Genomic DNA, 22,318 nt, shown 5'->3' with positions numbered 1-22,318 from the left:
TGCTCGTGAACAACTGAGCCTTTCAGGGATGCTCCTTTTAAACCCAATCATGACACTCACCTGTTTCCAATTGACCTGTTCACCTGTGGAATGTTTCAAACAAGTGTGTTTTTTTTTTTTCCTTTAGCATTCCTCAACTTTCCAGTCTTTTATTACCCCAGACCCAGCTTTTTTGGAACGTGTTGCAGGCATCAAATTTAAAATGAGAGTATTTTTGTGAAAAAACAATAACGTTAATCAGTTTGAACATTAAAGGTCCCATCTTTTTGCTATTTAGACCTCCATAGAGTGACTCTCTAACATGGACTTAGTATAAAAGCATCAATTTGATTAAAAAAAAAAAAAAAAAAAAAAAAACACCTTGGTTTTGTCATACGAGTGTCCAGAAAAGGTTCCTCTGACAGCAACTTCTGTTTTACTCAGTTTTGTATCCGCTTTGCCCATATTTGTCTAAGACTGTCCCCTCTCCTCTGATCAGTTTCCTCAGTGTAGAAGACCCTGTTGTGAAAGCAGACATGTATGTTATGTTGACAGCACTGGCACGGGAAAAAGAAAATGAAAGGGGGAGATCTTTGCTTGTCATGTACAGTAGATAAGTTTGAGAAATTCGACTGACCTCTCGGCGGAAAAACGTCTAAAACTCAGGAATGCTTCGACGACTTCAATTCATGTATCACATTTACTGAGCAACCATAGAGACAATATTACATCCCAAATTCTAGATAAAGTTGGTCTTGCAAAGTACAGGAGCTCTTTGTAGTGTATTCAATTGAATATGGGTTGAAAAGGATTTGCAAATCATTGCATTCTGTTCCTCTTTTTCATTTTGCACAATGTCCTAACATCATGGGAATAGGGGTTTGTAGTTAGTTAGTTAGTTGTCGCTGGTATGCTAGCTAGCTCCAAACCTGAATCATGTTGCATCGTCTGATCATTCATATAATGATCATCCTCAAACCAGGAAGTAGCCTGCTAACTAACAAACCATCGGACAAACAAATCCAAAATAGCATTTTAACAGCTTCTTAAATACTGTAACGACAATGACCGAGTGTCAATCAACACCAAGCGTCAAAAAGTATTGACCATAGCTTGATCCCTATGGTACAGTCCAAACAAGAATCAAATCACTGTCCTTCCATCCATGCTTTACATCTTTTTCTAATCACCAATTAGCTAGCTAACTGCCAAACAGTCGCAGAAACAAAACCTCACACGTCTAGCTAGCAATGAAACAGTCTTTCCCAGATTCAAAATGGTGCTGCTTCAAACCAGCAAGTAGCTAACCACCACATGGCATGGTCTGACAAACAAATGTGACTGTTAATGGCCTCTTAAACACTATTAATACTACCACTATTTCTACAATCATTACTGGTGCAAACTGTCAGAGGTAAGGCTGTGGGCTATACTGTATCTTGATCGTAGTTATGTAGAGGGCTATCTAGCTAGCTATGGAACAGTCTATGCCAGAACCTAATTGGCCCCATCTGTTTATTCATAACAGTATCATCCTCAAACCAGATAGTAGCTAGCCAACTACCTAATAGTTGGTCGATTTCAGGTAGTTAATTAGCTAGCTAGCTTTGGAAACACGCCATCCCAGATTCAAAATGGCACCGTCCTTCCATTCGTAACACAATTGCATCTTTCTCAAACCAGGAAGTAGGCAGTTAACTATCAAACAGTCTGACATACGAACACAAATATAGTGCATCATTAACACTACTAAAACATAAAGCCTAAGACTCAAAATGGCGCTGACCATCCATTTGTAACCTCAATTTCTTCAAACCAAGATTTAGCCAAGCTATAGTACTAAAAAAAAACATATGGCATCTATATCAAACATAATGAGCAGATATAGATTGAAAATAGTTGATGTGTTTGAAATATTCCGGCCTGCCGAAACCCAGATTCCCACTTTGCTACAGTTTCCCTGGCCAATAAATAGCTATCACAGACCTGGGAAGAGCCGAGTACGGCAGCTGACACGGGCAACCTGATCCTGCAGCTTTCCATCAGCACAGCTTGTGAGCACTGCACACATATTCCGGACACTGGGGGGGGGGGGGGGGGGGGGTCATCACGTCGCATGTGCCTCCCTTTTTCATGGATATTGCAGGTGCAAGGGGGACCATCGCAGCCTTACAATCTTTGCAATAAACTGTGTAAATAAAAGCATCCCAGAAAAGTGGTGGAAATTTACTAATTGCCGGGGAAGTTGTGCCAAGCTTTTTTTACTTACTCCCAGCAGGCCCACCTAGGTGAGACAATTAAAAAAGTCAATCGTGCTGATAAAATTGTTCTGCAGTTTATAACACTGGAAAAAATATTTAAGTCCACTTAATGAGCTCCAACGCATGAGCTGTATCAAATATGAGGTAGCATAGCAACAAACAAAAAAAGCACTTTCATCCACTGGTCATTAGGGTCTCGGGTGAGCTCGAGCCTATCACAGATGACTTTGGGTTGAGGCAGGGCTGTATATATATTTTATTAGTTGTTTTCATTTATTTCACATATTTATTTTGTGTGTGTGTGTGTGTGTGTGTGTGTGTGTGTGTATATATAGTTTTTAATTTAAAAAAATACAATGATTATTTGGAAAGAAAATAAATATGTGAAATTATTACAATTCAAAGTGTGTAAAAATGAATATTGCACCTGAGAGCACAAATGAGAGTGCTCTGCGAATTATGCCTATCCATCCATCAATTTTCTATACCGCTTATCCTTACTAGGGTCATGGGCGTGCTGGAGCCTATCCCAGCTGACTGTGGGCGAGAGGTGGGGTACACCCTAACTGGTCGCCAGCCAATCACCAAACTCTGCCTAATAAAACAAAACATAACTTTAAAACATTAAATTATTTTATATAAAATACAGAAACAAATGAGTGTACGCCACAATCTAAAGAAAATTACTTTTTTTCATTTATTTGAATAAAATGATGATTATGAAAAAAATATGTTGTACATATTTTGTATATATTGTATACATGTATATTTTTTAATTTAAATTAGTTCATTGGGACTGAGGGCACAAACCCTGCAAAGTTCTGCCTAGCAACAAGTGGCTTATTTTGAAAAAAAAAAAGTCTTCATTTACAAGGGAGGTTTTACAGTTACACATGAGATGGGTAATAGCTCTCAGTCTGATGCAGTGCAATCTGCCACTGCAAATTACAACCACCATGACAACCATACTGTCAAATGAATACCTTTCCGTCAATAAAAATCGAACACTATTATCTTTGCAAGGCAGCCTAATAAAGTGTCTAGTCTTTTTTATTGCCACAGAAAAAAAACACATAACCACCAAACACCATTTACTCTTGAAACCACTCCAACAACAACAAAAAAAGCATATCACTCACCCTTCAGATAATCAGCCAGGTGCTGGTCTCCCAAATAAATCCAGTGCGGAATGACAGCCCGCGTCAACAACAACACGAGGAGGAGAAGGAAGAAAAGGGAGATGACGTTCAATCTCTCCGTCTAGCTACCCGGACTCAGTGTGTGGAGAAATGTGGCCACAAGTTCAACTCCCACAACGTGTGCATGCTGAAACACTCTCTCTCTCCAAGAGGAGGAGCCCACACAGACACATGTAAACCGAAACACAGCAGCCTGACACGTGTATGTTATCCTGACGTCAGCATCCATAGGGAAAAGTCTATTTTTAAAGGTATCACATAATGTACATGCACAGCTTTTGCGCGATTTAAGGTAGTCTTATTTTTAACCCGCGCAGCTTTTGTGGTCATTACGGTAGTGAATGTTGTGTGTGCAGATAGGGAAACATTGATGAGGTGACTCCGTGGACACTTGGGTGCGAGCTCAGCTGAATACACAGCGACGGGAGGAGAGCGCATCTTGTTTACTCGCGAGCTGTCGGCATAGAACCTCACGCAAACCTTCCATACTGACAATCAATAAGAATGACAGCCTATTCAAGTATGTTATAGGGCTTGATTGATAGACATTAGGTGCACTAGTAGTCTAATGAGATCCGATACAAACATTTTTGCTGCTACAAAAACAGGAATGCTCAGTATTAAAGGGCGCTAATTCAACAATATTTCGATGGAATTTGCTTGTAATATGCAACTCTGCAATATGTTTTTTTCTTACTGTCTGACATGAATTCAGACTAAACCTTTCCTGTTTTTGGTCAATTTGGATACGACAATAATGAGTTGGGTTTTTTTGTGGACAATTTTCATTACTTTTTTCAGTCAGAAGTTTACATGCAGTAATATTACAATGTCTTCAAACAATTTGGGAAAACTAAGGTGATGATGTCATGTCTTTGGAAGCTTCTATTAACAGCAATTGAGTTAATTAGAGGCACACCTGTGGATGTATGGTTATACAGTATTTGAAGGAACACCTGGAACACACTGCTTTTTGTGCAACATCATGAAAATAAAGTCAAAAGAAATCAGCCAAGATATCAAGAAAATAATTGTGGACTTGCACAAGTGTAGTTCATCCTCGGGCGCAACTTCCAGAAGGTGCCATGTTCATCTGTTCAAACAATTATACTTAAGTATAAACACCATGTGAATGTCCAGCCACCATACCACTCAGGAAGGAGAGTGGTTCTGTGTCCCAGAGATGAACGTGTTTTGATCCGAAATGTGGATATCAACCCAAAAACAAAAGAAAAAGACCTTGTGAAGATGCTGGCTGAAGCTGGTAAGAGTGTGTATCGGCATGGGCTGAAAGGCAAGGAAGAAGCCATTACTCCAAAAGAAGCTTGATTAGTTTACAGTCTGCAAATGCACACAGGGACAAATATCTTAATTTTTGGAGACATGTCCTGTGGGATGACAAAACTCAAACTGAATTGTTTGGCCAGGATGAGCATTGTTATGTTTGGAGGAAAAAGGGGGTAGTTTGCAAGCCTGAGAACACCATCCCAACTTTGAAATACGAGATTGGCAGCATCATGTTGTAGGGTTGTTTTCTATAGGAGGGGCTGGTGCACTTTACAGAATAGATGGCATCATCAAGAAAGAACATTACGTGGAAATGTTGAAGTAACATCTCAAGACATCAGCTGGGAAATTAAAGCTTGAGCGCAAATGGGTCTTCCAAATGGACAATGACCCAAAGCATCATCATTTTGTTGAAAGCATCCTTTACAAGTGTAATTCCTCTGTGCATTTCCTTTTTATTGTGACCGTCTAATTTATCAGTGTTCAATGATAACTGTTTAATAATTTGATCCCCTTTTCTGAGATTACAAAATGGTTCAAAAACTGGCACTGATTTTGATATACTCATGCATTTGGTCATTTTTTACACTTCGGGCACATCTTTCACTTGATGCTACCATCATATTGAAAAGTCGCCGCAGGGTTTCAGCAGAATTACCAAGTAGGACGGTGTCATCCACATAGTGAAGATTGTTGATGATCGTGCCATTTACCTTAAAACCTGTAGGCATTACCTCCAGTTTTCTCAAAATAATTTCACTACACTATTATTTACTATATTAAGTAGTAAACTGTATAAAAGTTTTATTATCTTATGAGCTACATTAGTACACAATATTCTATTCCATCCATCCATTTTCTGTACCGCTTATCCTCACAAGGGTCGCGGGCATGCTGGAGCCTATCTCAGCTATCTATGGGCGAGAAGCGGGGTACACCCTGAACTGGTCGCCAGCCAATCGGAGAGCAACAATATTCTATTGTATTCTTTAAATTTAAAGAAAACATTCATAATCATACATTTAAATAAAACAATAATAAATGTTAACTTTGTTGCAATTAGCAGGTTTACAGTTGCTTTTCTTATAATATTTTATATTTATACACAAAATAAATATGTATGTATGTATATGTTTTAAATTAATACATCCATCCATCCATTTTCTGAGCCGCTTATCCTCACAAGGGTCGGTTGGTGTGCAGGAGCCTATCCCAGCAATCATCGGCCAGGACGCGGGGAACACCCTGAACTGGTTGCCAGCCAATCGCAGGGCACATATAAACAAACAACCATTCGCACTCACATCCACACCTACAGGCACTTTAGAGTCGTCAATTAACCTACCACGCATGTCTTTGGGATGTGGGAGGAAACCGGAGAAAACCCACGCAGGCACGGGGAGAACATGTAAACTCCACACAGGTGGGGCCGGCGATTGAACCCCGGTTCTCAGATCTGTGATGCAGACGCTCTAACCAGTCGACCACTGTGCCGCCCAAATTAATACATTCAAACAAAATATAAATGTATTATAACAAATATAATGTCATATTTCATATATATATATTATATATTTCGATATACTGTATATATTTTCGATCATCTTATTGGGCTAGATGAGAAGATCAAAATAATAGAAACTGCTCTCAGTACGATACTGTACACCACTTTAAACTCCAACCTCAATCGTAAACATATCCCCTACATATTTGCAATTCGCTCTTGCAAATTCTCCCATTAGCAGAATTTTTTTTTACCTATCCTCCATTAATCACAAAAAAATTCTCACCTATTCGCTGCTTTTGCACTTCTTCTAAAACACCCGAAGATGACAAAAGATGGTGGCAAAGCCCTGTCTAATTGTTAAGTAGTGCTTTGGCACCATCTTGTGGCATCTTGCAACCAAAACATTTGATTGAAGTGAGGAGAGAAGACTCCGTTAGACAGACCAAAGCCCAAAAGACCTCATTATCTTTAACGGTGGACATTTTGATGTGGATCTCATTAAATACCTACCTTCCTACCTAATGAAGACTCCATTCAGAAGTCAAGAGAAGAAAGGAAGGCTTGATCAAAAGGGTGCTTATGTCCACCACCATCTCTCAGCACGCTTCATTATATGTCCAAGATGTGGAATGCAGAACATGAAACTCTTGTGACCATGAGAATAACAAGCTTTACATAAAATGAAGATGCATGCAGAAACTCCCATGAGGGCCACCCGTGGAGGTGGGCGGGGGATATTGGTGGTGGGGGTCCTCAAGGAGATAACACATGAGATGACACTGTATGAATCCTCACAGATGGCGGATATGGGAATTAAAACAGTCTCTGTGGTTCTTCTGTTCTCATGGCCCTTCAAGAGCAGGGTTTGGACCCCGGTTGACTTCTGTGGGTGTCTTTCTCACTGGACTGTATTGGAATGCAACATATTCGTTACCTCCTCAAAGCACAAAAACATGACATTTTCTGCCTTCAGAAGTAGTATCAGAGCTGTGAAAGAGACGGGAGGCCGCCCTGTGTGTCAAGTCCCCTTTTCACTGCTTGGAAAAGCAGGCCATTTTTAAATGGTGCTGTCAAAATGTTTCGCATTCTGAGGTAGTATCAGAGCTGGAACAGAGACAGGATGACATCTGTGTGTTAAGACCCTCTTACACTGCCTGTAAAAGCCGGCTATATTTACGTCACAGTTCTGAAAAAACAGCATTGATACGGAACGGGGTAATGAAGTAAACTCGGTAACTTTCTGATGGGTAGTATCAGAGCTGTAACAGCGGCAAGTCGGCCACTGGTTTTGCAAACATTTTAATCGCTGGTGCACGGAATCACAATGTACCAGATTACAGCCAATCAAAATGCAGATAAACTTTCACTCACACTAAAATACATTTACAGGTTAAGAGACAGCATGGCCGCCGTGCTGCCCTCAAGCCGTACAGATGCAATATATAAAGTACCAGTGTCAAATATTTTGTTTTACAATACTTAACTAGCCCTGCGATTGGCTGGCGACCAGTTCAGGGTGTACCCCGCCTCTCGCCCGAAGATAGATGGGATAGGCTCCAGCACGCCCGCGACCCTTGTGAGGATAAAGCGGTACAGAAAATGGATGGAAACACTTAACTATATTTATAATTTATAATGTACCTGTGGATGAAATATGAGCGATACATACCGCGCGGGTATATATCCAAACAGTCAATGTGCAGGGGTGAGGCACCAACGGTCTTTTTTTTTTTTTTTTTTTTTTGCGACGGTCCAATCGGATTTGACTGTATCGCACAGTGTGCAGCGGGCCTAAATGGCAACGACACAGACTGAGAGTACCAAGTAAACCTGTCAATTTTGCGCTTTACAAGGTAGCATCGCATTCAGAGCAGTAATGTGTGGAAAGCCCCTTTTCCAATGCTTGTAAAAGCTGTCATTTTTCTGCATTTATTCAGTGTCATTCTTCTGTACAAATGGGGCTAATATGGAATGGGTGGCAAAACTGGCCTGGCAATATTACGCCCCTTTTACCCCCACTTTTTTTGTTGTTGCCTATTTTCCATGTTGCCCTTTGTATAACTTGCAACAACACAGAGGAGGGATGCCACATGTGTGTTAAGCCCATTTTAAACTACTTGTAAAAGTCTGCATTGTTCCACTTTTTTTCCTTCCAGGTTTTGCATGGACAGCACATACACAGAACGGGGTACAGAGTTGACTTAGCAATTTTTTGCCTTTAGAGGTAGTGTCAGAGCCGTAACAGAGACAGGATACTGCCTGTGTGTAAAGCCCTTTTACACTGCCTGTAAAGCGCGCCACTTTTCCCCTTTTTTCCCTTTGACTCCTCTGTATAAAGGGAACCATATACAATTATATCACACTTTACACACCCTATTTCTTGACTTGCTGAAATTTACCATGTTTGAGAGGGCGGCCCTGTCTCATGAATGTGAGCAACTGGACACTCCATTTCCACGCCCGTTTTCAATTTTGTTAACATCATGATCGGAGGTGGAGATAGGGGACTTTTGGTGGCAGCGTTTCATACACTTTACTGTGTGTATGTGGTGCATGACCGTGTCACCAAATACAAAATCCCCTTCCACCGCGTTGGCTTCACCGAGCAATCAAGTATGTGCCCATTATCAGAAGGTAAATCTAATCTGTGCATTCAACAAAACTCAATGCAGCTCTGCGAACATTTTAGCTTTGACGTGATATCCGAGGCGTCGCAGTGGGGGAGGCGGACGTTTCTGCATTAGAGTGTTTCAGGCAGTTAACTGCTTGAAAATGACTCCGGATCTTTCCTCAGCCTCGCTGATTATATCATGGCAGACAAATTCGGTTCGGGAGGGGTTATTATGTCAATAACCCGCACTGGCAGAAGTGCAGGACAGCTCGCTCAGAGACACACTTTTTAGATAAAGGCAAGCTTTAAAAAAAATAAAATAAATACTTGGTTGTTTAATTTCACATCTGCTCGGTAGGCAGAACCTCTTGAGACCCAACTATTTGTATTCAAGACATTAAAAAGTACATTTTCTCCAACACTTCCTCTTTGCGTTTTGGAAAGTTTCAACCTAAAATGGTGACCTTCCAGCATGCTTTATAAAGATGGTACATGTGCCAAATATCCTGCTACGTCACTAAGAATGAAAACACTGTTCCATTTTTAGTCGAATAAGTGACTACTTGGAGCAGTGTCATGGCCATGGCAGCACTTCCTGTTTACATTTTTGACAACAAATAGTCTTTTTAATCTCTCAAGTGGTTTATGGTTTATTATCTCGTGTGTGTGTGTGTGACATTTATTTGGAATACGCTATGATCTCCATGTTGAGGAAGAATCAAGTGAATAGTCTTACCTGGGGTCTGTATGCATTACAGTTCTTCTCCTGGCTTTGAAGGAGCAGAGGCGACATTAAATCCACTAAAAATATATCAACACGAACGTACTCAGAGTACGTTTGAATATTGATATTAAACAAGTTGTCCCGGGGTTAGGGTACTGATCACAAACTAGAGTCCACAAAGGTGACAATTTCTCTCACAGTTCAACATTGCCCCCTGATGGCGCTTTCTAACAATGTCTTATGGGTTCAGAAACTTTTAAAAGCATGTTCTTGCCAGGATTTGACAAATTTGATGGCATGCATCATGCGTTTTGCATCACTGCGTTCGTAGCAAAACCCATTGGACAGACGTAAATTCATTTGTCCCAGTGTAACTTTATGACGTGTCTTGATAAACATCCAAAATAATAAATGATGTTGCAGGGGCACAGTGATCCACCAAGTCTAGCGGATAGCAGTGCTGTGTTTTATATCGAATGCATAATATCGAGATGCTTGTGAAGTACATGAGTATACAGTATTTTACATGTAGTTTGCTAAGAGCCTAATTGGCATATTTGCTTTTTTTTTTTGACGATGGGACGTTTGAGACTAAGCCCTACACACTCTTGTCCAGCAACAAGCAACAACACTATATTAGTATTCTATGCAAAGACAATTTATACAATATGGAAGTCGTTTAATAGTAAAACAATAAAGCTGTGTAACAAGGACACTTGTATGCAACTACAACACAAACCGGGACAAACTCCTAGCAAGTGTTTGATTTTTACTTAATTTTTTTTCTCCTGTCTTTCTGGTCTCATTTTATATAACTAAATTGTATTTTATCCAATATCTTGTCTTATTAATTTATTAATTTTCTTTCATTTTAGTTCCTATATTCAACTTTGTATCCTGTTTCATCTTCTTATTATTACTTGTTATTTGTATATTTATCCTATCTTGTTTCATTTTCTTTGTTTTTATTCATGTTTTAACCAATCTTACATCTTATATTTTCTTGTCTTGTCTGATTTTATTTTAATTGTATGCAATTTTATCCAATCCTCTTTGTCCTCATTTGAATTTTATTTGGTCCAGTCGTGTCTCAAAGTTTAGTGTATTATGTCAACTTTATCTTGTCTCGTCATTATCATTTAATTTCATTTAATTTTTATTTCACTTTATCTTGACTCATTTTCATTTTTGTAATTTGATCTCATTCTCTTGTTTCATCTGTTTTCTTGTATTTGGATTCTGTTTTATTGTTTTTACTTTCATTTTGCCTTCTAACTCGCCCTTGTCTCAACTTTATTTTGTTGTATTTTCTTTCATTTAACTTGTCATTCTCGCTTTTCTTATTTCAAGTTTTTATTTACTTTCCTTTTATCTTATGTTGCCTCGTCTTTATTTTATTTTATTTCCCAGAAAAATCAAAGGACAACGAGTTCACTAATGAGAAGAAATGCAAGTTCCCATAATAGTGTTTGCTGCTGCTATAAACAGCCGCTGGAGGCGGGGTGAAACTGTAAATAGCAGGACATGTATTTGCAGTAAATCAGTGTTATTTACACCTTTTGTTTCAACGCGGGCGGTGGTGTGACGTGCTCGGGGAGTCACATAAAGGGTATTTCTCACCAACGCTTTCCTGTTATTTTCCTTCCTTGTTAAGCTCCTTTTGTTTGTTTGGATGCAAGGCCTCGGACCGTCGCCTCTCAGGGGAATGGAAGGGAACGTTCCGAACGCTCCGGTGCACTGCTCCCATGTACCTGCAAGCATATTTGACACCTTTTTATAGATCTATTAAAGGTATTACATTTATTCTCGACCATAAAACCAAGCAAAAAGAAGAAATACTGTGGAAACCCGGCTTACAAGTGAGACAACTTGTGAGTTTTTCAAACTATTAACATAAAACAAAGAGAATTATAAACTGAGCATTTTGTGAGGTGTGGTAATGTCTCCCATGACAAATTCATACTTCTAACATCACCTGAGAGTTTTGTACGAATTTACAGGCATATGTTTCCTGAAAATTTGGGACAAATTTCAAATTGTCCAACTTTGGAGATTCCACTGTCTTCTTCTCGTGTTCTTCTTGTAAGAACTTTTATTAAGGCTCGTCCTTCTTTTTGAATAAGTGGGGGGGGGAAAAACAGAAGAAAAACTGAAATTGTCAGATTTTTGCTGAACTGTCCAGATACAAAGATGAACTCAAACTTATGACGTCAGTCTTGACGTTGCGTATGACTTTATTTTTACATCTGGACCAATTCTTAAAATGCAAGAGATGCTACACATGACTAGGGAATCAAATCTTCCTCTTACTGCTCATATAGTCTGTGGTGAACTCCAGATTATCAACACAACAGAGCACACACAAGGATTTCTACATCGAGTATCACCAGTCTCCTCCCCCAACCCAATTCTGTGTGTTGTAGTGCAAAGACTTGCCTGTAACAAGCAATATGGTGTCATCAAGACTGCTGGAAAATACAAACAATAGTAGTATTAAAAGAAGAAAAGAAGGTAGCTGCACTAACTGCTGGACTAAATTCAGCTAAATTGCAGTTGCAAACTGTTTTCCTCGTTATTTTTATTGCGGTGAATGTTTGAGACACGTTATACAAACAACACCAGTTGCGCCTCCATTTTCGTCTGACAAAAGTGCGAGTTTTAGGTCGCTTTCTAATTAGCTCTTGTTATGTTTGACATTACAACGATGGAGTCCCTGGCTCGGTTCAGATCGGTATTGACCACGCACATCATAAATATTAAAGTTTAACATTCATGATGCACGATTGTCTTCCCCGACTGTTTTCTGAGCAGATCGGGGGGGAAACAATTGCACTTAACACAACCCACACCACAGGATAATCGCTCAGGATAATCTTTTGCAGGCATCCAATGCTCGAGCCTTTGCTGACTTTCATCAGCATGAGGTAAAATGGTCGAATTTGTCCACATTATCGGTACGTGTGTAACCCGCTTCAGATGAACTCAAATTTGATGTCCAGTTTTGTATGACTTTAGAACACATTTTTGGCATCCGTCTTCAGACGTGGCGGCACGGTGAACAACTGGTTAGCTCACCTGCCTCACAGTTCTGAGGACCGAGGTTCAAATCCGGCCTCACCTGTGGCATTTGCACACCGTGCCTGCGTGGGTTTTCTCTGAGAACTTTGGTTTCTTCCCACATCCCAAAAACATGCATGGTAGGTTGACTGAAAACTCTTAATTGTTCCTAGGTGTGAATGTGAGTGCGAATGGTTGTTTGTTTCTATGTGCCCTTTGATTGGCTGGCGACCAGTCCAGTGGTACCCCGCCTCTCACCCAGAGTCACCTCTGGGTGAGAGTAAGGGTCACAGTAAGGTCATAGTAAGGGTCACTTCCTGTTCTACGGTTATCATCAACCAAAGCAAACGTACTGAGTTGATTCGATTTTAGATGCTCACCGAGGTGAAGATGTCTTAAAATTGTGATTGTAGTCCAAATATCTCATTTATTAGGAATTTGCTCTATTTCATTGATGGGAGAAGTCATTGAAAAATGTCCTTTCATGACTCCCACGGGCAGGGAACAGGACCTTTTTTCAGTGTGTGTTTGTGTGTGTGTGTGTGTGTGTGTGTGTGTGTGTGTGTGTGTGTGTGTGTGTGTGTGTGTGTTACAAAAATTCCAAGCTTTTTCGGAGTGTCACTTGCTCTTGAATTCCCGGCCCGGGCAGACACAACAACAACAGGAAGAAGGGCCATTTTCACAGGTGTCAGGAAGTGGAGGAAATAAACACGCCGAATGGGGCACAAACATTTTTGTGTACGTGTTTAAAAGAGTCTGAGGTGAGGCTTTAAACACCATTGTGGGATTCCATAGCATTTCAAACTTTTGGGATACAGTGGGAATAAAGAGTGATTCCTTTTATATGTACACCTGCGCTTCTGGACTACTTTTTAGCATAAAATGTTACAGTTTCTAATGTTTTACTACATGTTTTGACAATAAAACAGTGTTTATTTTTAACAAAATGTATTTGTATTACAATGTTAGTCATGATCAAATATTTTTAGAATTCTATCGATTATTCCATCGCTTAATAAAAATGTATTTTGCATTAAAGTTTATTGTAAAAATATTTTTTGTTTCAGGAATTATGTTTATTAGCTGATTATTGTTCTTTATTTGGTATTGTTTCATGATTAAACGAAACCAAATATACAGCATATCACACGAGAGGGAGTGTTGTTGTACTCACCAACTTTTTTGAAACAGAGCTACTTCTTGGGTACTGATTAATGCGAATGACTACTACACTAGTTTGAAATACACTTCTGAGGCTGCTTCAGGTTCAACTACATGTCAATTACATGTTATTCATTTTAGGGCTTCAAATTACGATTATTTTCTTCATTGATTAAACTGATCAAAATTGATTATTGATTAAGTTATTGGTTTAGTCCGTAATGTCACAAAATAGGGAAAATGTGTAAAAGCATGTTTGTTAAATGTCTTATTTTAAATAAACACAAAAGATAATCAGTCTGCCTGCATGAACGACTACAGCTGAGAGGCTGAAACCAGGGGATTTGAACAATTTTAAGTTAAACAATGGCTCTAGACGATTAATCAATTATAAAAATAGTTGATTATTTTTGATGATCGATTAGTTGTCACTTAATCGACTATTTGTGATACCTCTACTAATATTTTAGTATGATTAAAGATCTACAATATGTATACTTTATATATTCTTGAATAACACGATACTTTTTCTGATATATAATATATATATATATATATATATATATATATATATATATATATATCAGAATCATCTTTATTTGCCAAGTATGTCCAAAACACACAAGGAATTTGTCTCCGGTAGTTGGAGCCGCTCTAGTACAACAGACAGTCAATTTACAGAACACTTTGTAGACATAAAGACATTGACAAAAAACAATTGTGCAAAAAGATGCAGAGTCCTCTAGCACTTAGAGCAGTTCGAATGACTAATATTGCAATAGTCCGGTGCAATGACCAATGTGCAACGGGCGCTGAGACTTCAAGGAGTGTATGCGGTTTAAAGTGACGAGTAGTGCGATCATCTGGGACAATGTTGGTTGTGCAAATGTTACAGATACTCCTCAATCAGTGTGCAAATGGAGCAGATGCTACTCTGGCATGAGTGGCCAGTATATGCAAATAGTGCAGCATGGCGAGACAACTACAGTGAGTACACGAGTAATACATAATTGGCCCCACAGAAATGTGACAACGAACTCAAGTCAAAAAATTGCCAGCTTATTGTAATGGAATTATAGGTTAGGTGTTTAAGAAGTTGATCGCAAGAGGGAAGAAGCTGTTGGAATGTCTACTAGTTCTAGTTTGCGTTGATCGGTAGCGCCTACCTGAGGGAAGGAGCTGGAATATATATATATATATATATACAAAAATATGAAAATATAATTATATTCAAATATTACATCTTGAAAAATACTATTCTTAGAAAAAAGCAAATAGTAGAACGTAATAGTAGTAATAGTTTTTATAGTGAATGAATAAAACATTTAGAAAAATATTTGAAACAGTATCTAATATTTCTGAATATTTTAGAAAACATTTTCTGAATAACATACAGTATTAGAAAATAATGATTTTTAAACCATTTCAAATATTCTTGAATATTCCTTAAAATAAAAAAACTTTTGAATAAATATTAGAAGCCATTTCTAATATATATATATATATATATATATATATATATATATATATTTTTTTTTTTTTTTTTTTTTTTAAATACCATATTTATTCAGACTAACAGTTTATATTTTACAATCTATTCAATAATATTTTCAGTAAATATTAGAAATATTGTATATTTTTAAATTACTTTTTAGAATAACATTTTCCCAAAGGCGGCACGTTGAACGACTGGTTAGCACATCTGCCTCACAGTTCTGAGGATCGGGGTTGAAATCCCGGCCTCGCCTTTATGGAGTTTGCATCTTCTCCCAATGCCTGCGTGGGTTTTCTCCGGGCACTCTGGTTTCCTCCCACATCCCAATAACATCCAGGGTAGGTTAATTTAAGACTCTAAATTGCCCGTAGGTGTGACTGTGAGTGCAAATGGTTGTTTGTTTCTATGTGCCCTGCGATTGGCTGGCGACCAGTTCAGGGTGTACCCCGCCTCTCGCCCGAAGATAGCTGGGATAGGCTCCAGCAGCCAGCGACCCTCGTGAGGATAAGCGGTAAAGAAAATGGATGGATATTTTCCCAAAAATATAATAAATGGCTAATATTATTTTAGTTTTTAAATAAAATATATCTGAAAGGCAAAACAGTGGTTAGCTCATCTGCCTCACTGTTCTGAGGACTCGGGTTCAAATCTGGCCTCGCCTGTGTAACGTTTGCATGTTCTCCCCGTGCCTATGTGGGTTAACTTCGGGCACTCCAGTTTCTTCCCACATCCCATAAACATGCACGGTAGGTTAATTGAAGACTCTAAATTGCCCATAGGTCTGAATGAGAGTGAGAATGGTTGTTTGTTTATATGTGCCCTGTGATTGGCTGGCGACCAGTTCAGGGTGTACCCCGCCTCTCGCACGAAGATGGCTGGGATACCCTGTAGTACGCCCAAAACCGTAGTGAGGATAATCAGTACGGAAAATGAACGAATGAATGAATATATCTGAAGCACTTTATAATAATTTTGAATATGTTTTGGACTAAACTATTTTCAATATCGTAAACTACTGAGACTATAAAATAGAATATGAACTAGAATGAAGATAAACAAGAATATGAACTACAACCCCAATTCCAATGATGTTGGGACGTTGTGTTAAACGTAAATAAAAACAGAATACAATGATTTGCAAATCATGTTCAACCTATATTTAATTGAATCCACTACAAAGACAAAATATTTAATGTTCAAACTGATAAACTTGATTGTTTTTAGCAAATAGTCATTAATTTAGAATTTTATGGCGGCAACGCATTCCAAAAAAGCTGGGACAGGTGGCAAAAAAAGACTGAGAAAGTTAAGGAATGCTCATCAAACACCTGTTTGGAACATCCCACAGGTGAACAAGCTATTTGGGCCCAGAGAAGCCGGCAGCAGTTTCTGGGTGTTGTTGATAAATGGCTTTTGCTTTGCATAGTAGAGTTTCAAGTTGCACTTACGGATGTGGCGCTGAACTGTATTTACTGACATTGGTTTTCTGAAGTGTTTCAGAGCCCATGTGGTGATATCCTTTACACATTGATGTCGGTTTTTGATGCAGTGCCGCCTGAGGGATCGAAGGTCACGGGTATTTATTTAATGTTGGTTTTCTGGCTTGCCGCTTACATGCAGTGATTTCTCCAGATTCTCTGAACCTTTTGATAATATTATGGACCGTAGATGATGAAATCCCTAAATTCCTTGCAATTGTAGATTGAGGAACATTGTCCTTAAACTGTTCGACTATTTTCTCACGCTCATGTTCACAAAGAGATGAACCTCATCCCATCTTTGCTTCTGAATGACTGAGCAATTCAGGGTAGCTCCTTTTCTACGCAATCATGGCACCCACCTGTTCCCAATTAGCCTGTTCACCTGTGGGATGTTCCAAACAGGTATTTGATGAGCATTCCTCAACTTTGGCAGTCTTCTTTGCCACCTGTCCCAGCTTTTTTGGAACGTGTTGCAACCATAAAATTCTAAGTTAATGATTATTTGCTAAAAACAATCAAGTTTATCAGTTTGAACATTAAATATCTTGTCTTTGTAGTGTATTCAATTAAAGATAGGTTGAACATGATTTGCAAATGCTATGTTGTGTTTAACAGAACGTCCCAACTTCATTGGAATTGGGATTGTAGAATGAAGATAAACATTCTATTGCCATACAATCATAATATATAGAAATCAAATGTAAAAATAATATAAATTATATACATTTTCTTCTCAAATAAAAAATACATAAAAATACTACATAGTATCCCTTGAAAAAGTATTCATACCGCTTGAACTTTTTCACATTTTGCCACCTTACAGCCACAATGGTAAATGTTTTTATTGAGATTTTATGTGATTGAGCAACACTAAGTAGCACATAATTGTAAAGTGGAACAAATGATCCATAGTCAAGCAAATAAAAATCTGGAAAAATGTGGTGTGTATTTGTGTTCAGCCCCACTGCAATTATACTTTGTAGAACCACCTTTCGCTGCAATTACAGCTGCAAGTCGTTTGGATTATGTTCTTTATCAGCTTTGCACTTCTTGACACTGACATTTGTGTCCATTCTTCTTCGCAAAATAGCGCAAGCTCAGCCAGATTGGACAGAGAGCATCTGAGCATCTGCATCTGTGAACAGGAAGTTTCAAGTCTTGCCACAGATGTCCAGTGGAAGTTTGGTCTGGGTCATTCTAACAAATGAATTTTCTTTGGTTTTATGTTTAGGGTCATTGTCTTGCTGGAAGATGAACCTCCTTACCAGTCTCAAGTCTTTTGCAGCCTCAAACAGGTTTTTTTTTTTCAGGTTTTTCTTCCAGGATTGCCCTGTATTTAGCTCCATCCATCTTCCCATCAACACTGACCATCTGCTGAAGAAAAGCATCCCCACAGCATGATGTTACCACTACCATGTTTCACAGTGCGGATGGTGTGTTCCGGGTGATGAGCAGTGTTAGTTTTTCTGCCACACATGAAATAGCGCTTTAGAAGTCGGCCAAAAAATTCAACTTTGTTCTCATCTGACCAAAGCACCTTCTTCCACATATTTGCGCTGTTCCCTTCATGGCTTCTGGCAAACTGCGAATGGGACTTCTTATGCCTTTCTTTTAACAATGGCTTTCTTCTGTGCCGCTCTTCCATAAAGGTCAGGGATCTGTGGGGTGCACGCGTTGTCCTGTGGACATATTCTCTCACCTGAGCTGTGGATTGCTCCAGAGTGACGATGGGCCTCTTGGCTGCTTCTTTGACCAGTGCTCTCCTCGCTCACTCTATTAGTTTAGGTGGACGACCATGTCTTCATAGACTCTGTTTACTAATTAGGTGACTTCTGAAGGCATTTGATTCCACTGGATTATATCTTGGGGTATCAGAGTACACGGGGCTGGATACAAATGCACACTTTTCACCTTTCAGATTTAGATTTGCTTAAAATTTTGAAAACCGTATTTCATTTTCATTCCACCTCAGAATTAAGTGTTACTTTTTGTTGGTCTATCATATTAATCTCAACAAAATACATTCAAGTTTGTGATTATAAGGTCACAAAATGTGAAAAGGTTCAAGGGAAACACATATTTTTTTTAAGCACTGTATTGTGTACATTTCTGCAGTACAGTCGCCTCGAGACAAAAGTAAATAAAACAATTTGATAACTTCGGTTTAATTGTAAGACGATTCTTTACATTGTTATATCTTTTATACAGTACAAATACAGTAGGGATAGATGACATATACTTCAATGACAACATGAAAAATGATACATCCTATTCTCTCACTTGAAGGCACACGAAACATTCTGAGAAAGATGAGTAAAAAGGTGATCTTATAAACCATATAAATAAAGTCAACATGCAATCAAGAAGATAATAAAATGAGACCTGTCTGTTCACTTATAAATTAATGCTACATTCCCAACTGACTGAGAGACAGAATGAATATATGAATGATTGAATGCACTGGTCAGCGAGGGTTGAGCCGCTTTGGAGTGCTGGATATATTTACTGCCGGTGGATCTGACTCCTGAACATCTCCTGAGCCCTCCTCTCCATCTTGAGGCTCCGCCTTGAGCTTGCTGGCCAGTTTGGTGAAGAATCGAAGGGTCAGACAAGCGCCTGTCTCCCTGTCACAAAGGCCGCCTTTGCAGCCGCAAATCTTACGGCACTCCATGCCATAGGTGCCAAAGTGGCAGTCTGCAAGGAGACAAAAACACTTACGTTCGATTGTTTATTTTTTAACCATAAATATTCTGTAAAAAAAAAAAAAAAGGCCATTAGAGCACTTTATAAGGTATACCTGCACTGAAATGTGTTAACTATGCCTTGACTGATTTGTATACCAATCCAATCTACAACCACAATTATTGTTATCGGTAAACCAATATCTCACTGTTTCCAAAATGTTACTATTCTAAGAGAATATTTGGGGGGAGGGTGGGGGTATTAGAAACAATGTCTATATGTTAAAATATTTTGGTGGAACAAAACATTTGGAGTAAAATATTAGACGGTATTTGTAATATATTTATTTATTTTGAGCACTCATGTTTTTTTTTTACTAAAACATAAATTTTAAGAAAGATTATCCAATATATTTTTTTAAATATCTCATTATTTTTATGTTTATTTTTAAATTAAATATATATGGATTCAAATAACAGCACGGTGGACGACTGGTTAGCACATCTGCCTCATAGTTCTGAGGATCCGGATTCAAAGCCGCCCTCACCTATGTGGAATTTGCATGTTCTCCCCGTTAATTGAAAGCTCTAAACTGGCCATCGGTGTGAATGTGAGTGCGAATGGTTGTTTGTTTGTATGTGCCCTGCGATTGGCTGGCGACCAGTCCAGGGTGTACCCCGCCTCTCAGACAAAGAAAGCTGGGATAGGCTCCAGCAATATATTTATTAATATTTTAAAACAATATGGGGCAGTAAAATATCCCAATTAAAATATGAGAATTTGTTTCTTATCATAATAGTAAAATTATTCAGGATAAATACGTTTGAAGCTTTTTAAAATATTTTAGAATATCATTTTGAATGCTATAGTTTATATAGAACGAGATTCAAATATTTTCTAGAATACTTGAAATAAAATATTTTTGAATTCAACATTAGAAAGTGAAATATATTTTATAAGATGAATTGTTTCCAATAAATATTAAAATACTTTTAAAAATTATTTTAGTTTTTAAACAAATTATTTTCTGTAAAATTAACACTTATATTTAGACTATTTTTAAATCAATCATATTTGGTGTCAATAATTAAAAGCAGTTTCACATATTTCAGAATAATATGGGGGAAGAAAATATTTTTAATGAAAATATTAAACTCTGTTTTGAGTACTTTAGAATATCATTCATTCATTCATAAAAAGTAATTATTTAATTGAAATACACAGTCTATATTTCTTTATAAAATTATTAAAATGAAAAGAAACTTCATAATACGTTTTAAAATGTAATATATAGGATACAAATAAAATATATTTGAAATTAATGTAAATATTAGACAGCGTTTCTCATACTTTTTTAAACTTTGTATTAAAATATCAGTCCAATAATTCTAAAACGTGTTTTGGAATCAAATAGAAACATCTCGTGTCCCTCAATACTGGAAACTACAATCATAATAATTAAATGTTCAATGTTAAAGGAACAGTACCAAAAAATAAGCATTACTTTAATTTTGAATAGGCATTCTTTTGTGTTTCATTAGATTGTACACGTGTCTCTATTAAAGTGGCCGCACATGTGCGCAGTTAGCGTCATAAAGTTAGTGGGATAGCGCAAGTGTGTCTAACTAACGACAAAAGTCAATGGACCTAAATCCATTGGATTGACCCATTGATGTCAATAACACGAACTACAGCCTGCAGTGTTTTGGTGCAATGTATCCCATGCAGTTTAACGTTACCTTTGCACACGCCGTATTCATCCCCGTAGTCGTCCTCATCTTTGTAGAACTCGCAGAAGAGGCCCGGTCCGCACTTGACGCCGTGCATGCCGGACACGGTGCGGTAACAGTGCTCCCCTCTGCCGGCGGCGCACACCCGGCAGCAGCCGCAGTCGTCCAGCACGGTGCGCGCGCAGGCGAGCGTGGGGCCGCAGCGCCCCGTGTCGCACCTGTCCGGACAGTTGACGGCGTACTTGACGCTGGAGCCCCACGCCTGGGCGTCGTGGGCGAGCAGCGAGGACAGCACAGTGACCAACAGCAGAGACATGACGGGCGTTGCTGAGGATGAGGTGGTGGCGGTGGTGGTGGTGATGGTGATGATGAGAGGCTGCGGTGGTGGACGAGCGCCTGTGCGCGGGACACGAGTGGGAGTGAGGAGGCGAGCATCGGCCGGAGAGCTTTTCACGGCATCCAACAAGTTTGTTTTGCACTTCGCTCTTGTCAATTTCCTCATTCCGCTCCTTTTTTTAGAGATCCGGCGTGGAAGTGGGATTAGCGCCGAGCCGCCATCCAGGAACTGAAATCCCCGTGACCTCATGCCACAAGTTATCTTTGCTTTGTTTTTTTGTGGGAGACGAGGAACCGCGCCGCCAACACACGTCATCCGCTCTGCATGTCATTGAACCAGAGGGTGCTGTTTTTCCAACGATGCGCAACATAGTATAAAGAGTGTTGTCATTAAATTGGCCCTATTTTGGGGGTGCGCAAAATAAAAATAAAAAATCAGGAAAACAAAGTGAAAATAAGGCCATTGCAATAGCCTGAAATAATTGTGGGACATGTCCAACCTAATCCCTCAATCAAATGGGTTTCCTCAGGGGAAAAGCTTGAAGGTGCGCAAAATTTCTTGGGGGAAAAAAAGTAACACAGTGGCACACTCTGAAAAAAGTTGGGTATTTCCAATTTCAAGTCAAGGCGTTCCGGGGTACACTTAGGTGGATGGGGCTACAAAAAATATTCAAAAGTGAAAAAAAGAAAAGAAAAAAAATCCAGTGTGACAACAAGTGGGATATTCCCTATTTACACTTAGACGAGGAGTTGGGGGGTGGGAGGGTATGCCAGGGTGGGCAGTTTCCCCAGGGCCAACATTTGGGGC

The 22,318-nt window shown here is 38.9% G+C and overlaps 2 protein-coding genes across 5 annotated transcripts in view; both read right to left on the bottom strand.

Moving 5' to 3' along the window:
- arhgap24 (Rho GTPase activating protein 24) overlaps window positions 1-9,735 on the bottom strand; it is a 58,954-nt gene extending 49,219 nt beyond the window's left edge. For 3 of the 4 annotated variants that reach the window (XM_061698189.1, XM_061698191.1, XM_061698194.1), the window contains exon 1: window positions 3,380-3,514. The gene's annotated coding sequence lies outside the window, so the exon portion shown is untranslated. Of the gene's footprint in view, window positions 1-3,379; window positions 3,515-9,580 lie in introns of those variants that run through there. The other variant, XM_061698190.1, reaches the window with a different exon arrangement.
- A 9,176-nt stretch (window positions 9,736-18,911) lies between these two features.
- esm1 (endothelial cell-specific molecule 1) lies at window positions 18,912-21,739 on the bottom strand. Its single transcript, XM_061699007.1, has 2 exons — window positions 21,184-21,739; window positions 18,912-19,456 (listed from the first exon to the last, which is right to left on the bottom strand). The coding sequence occupies exons 1-2, from the start codon at window positions 21,674-21,676 to the stop codon at window positions 19,227-19,229; spliced, it is 723 nt and encodes a 240-aa protein (XP_061554991.1). The 5' UTR covers window positions 21,677-21,739; the 3' UTR covers window positions 18,912-19,226.
- Window positions 21,740-22,318: the final 579 nt, after the last annotated feature.

The sequence above is a fragment of the Phycodurus eques genome, chromosome 15 (genome assembly GCF_024500275.1).
Source record: "Phycodurus eques isolate BA_2022a chromosome 15, UOR_Pequ_1.1, whole genome shotgun sequence".
Taxonomy (NCBI): Eukaryota; Metazoa; Chordata; class Actinopteri; order Syngnathiformes; family Syngnathidae; genus Phycodurus; species Phycodurus eques.
The sequence above is the reverse complement of the archived record's forward strand: the minus strand, read 5'-3'. Positions and strand labels throughout refer to the sequence as shown.

Excerpts from the sequence above, each read along its gene's own strand:
- esm1 (XM_061699007.1), bottom strand. The coding sequence starts at position 21,676 with ATGAGGAAATTGACAAGAGCGAAGTGCAAAACAAACTTGTTGGATGCC. Across the intron at positions 19,457-21,183 it reads TGAATACGGCGTGTGCAAAG|ACTGCCACTTTGGCACCTAT; the intron begins GTAACGTTAAAC and ends GTCTCCTTGCAG.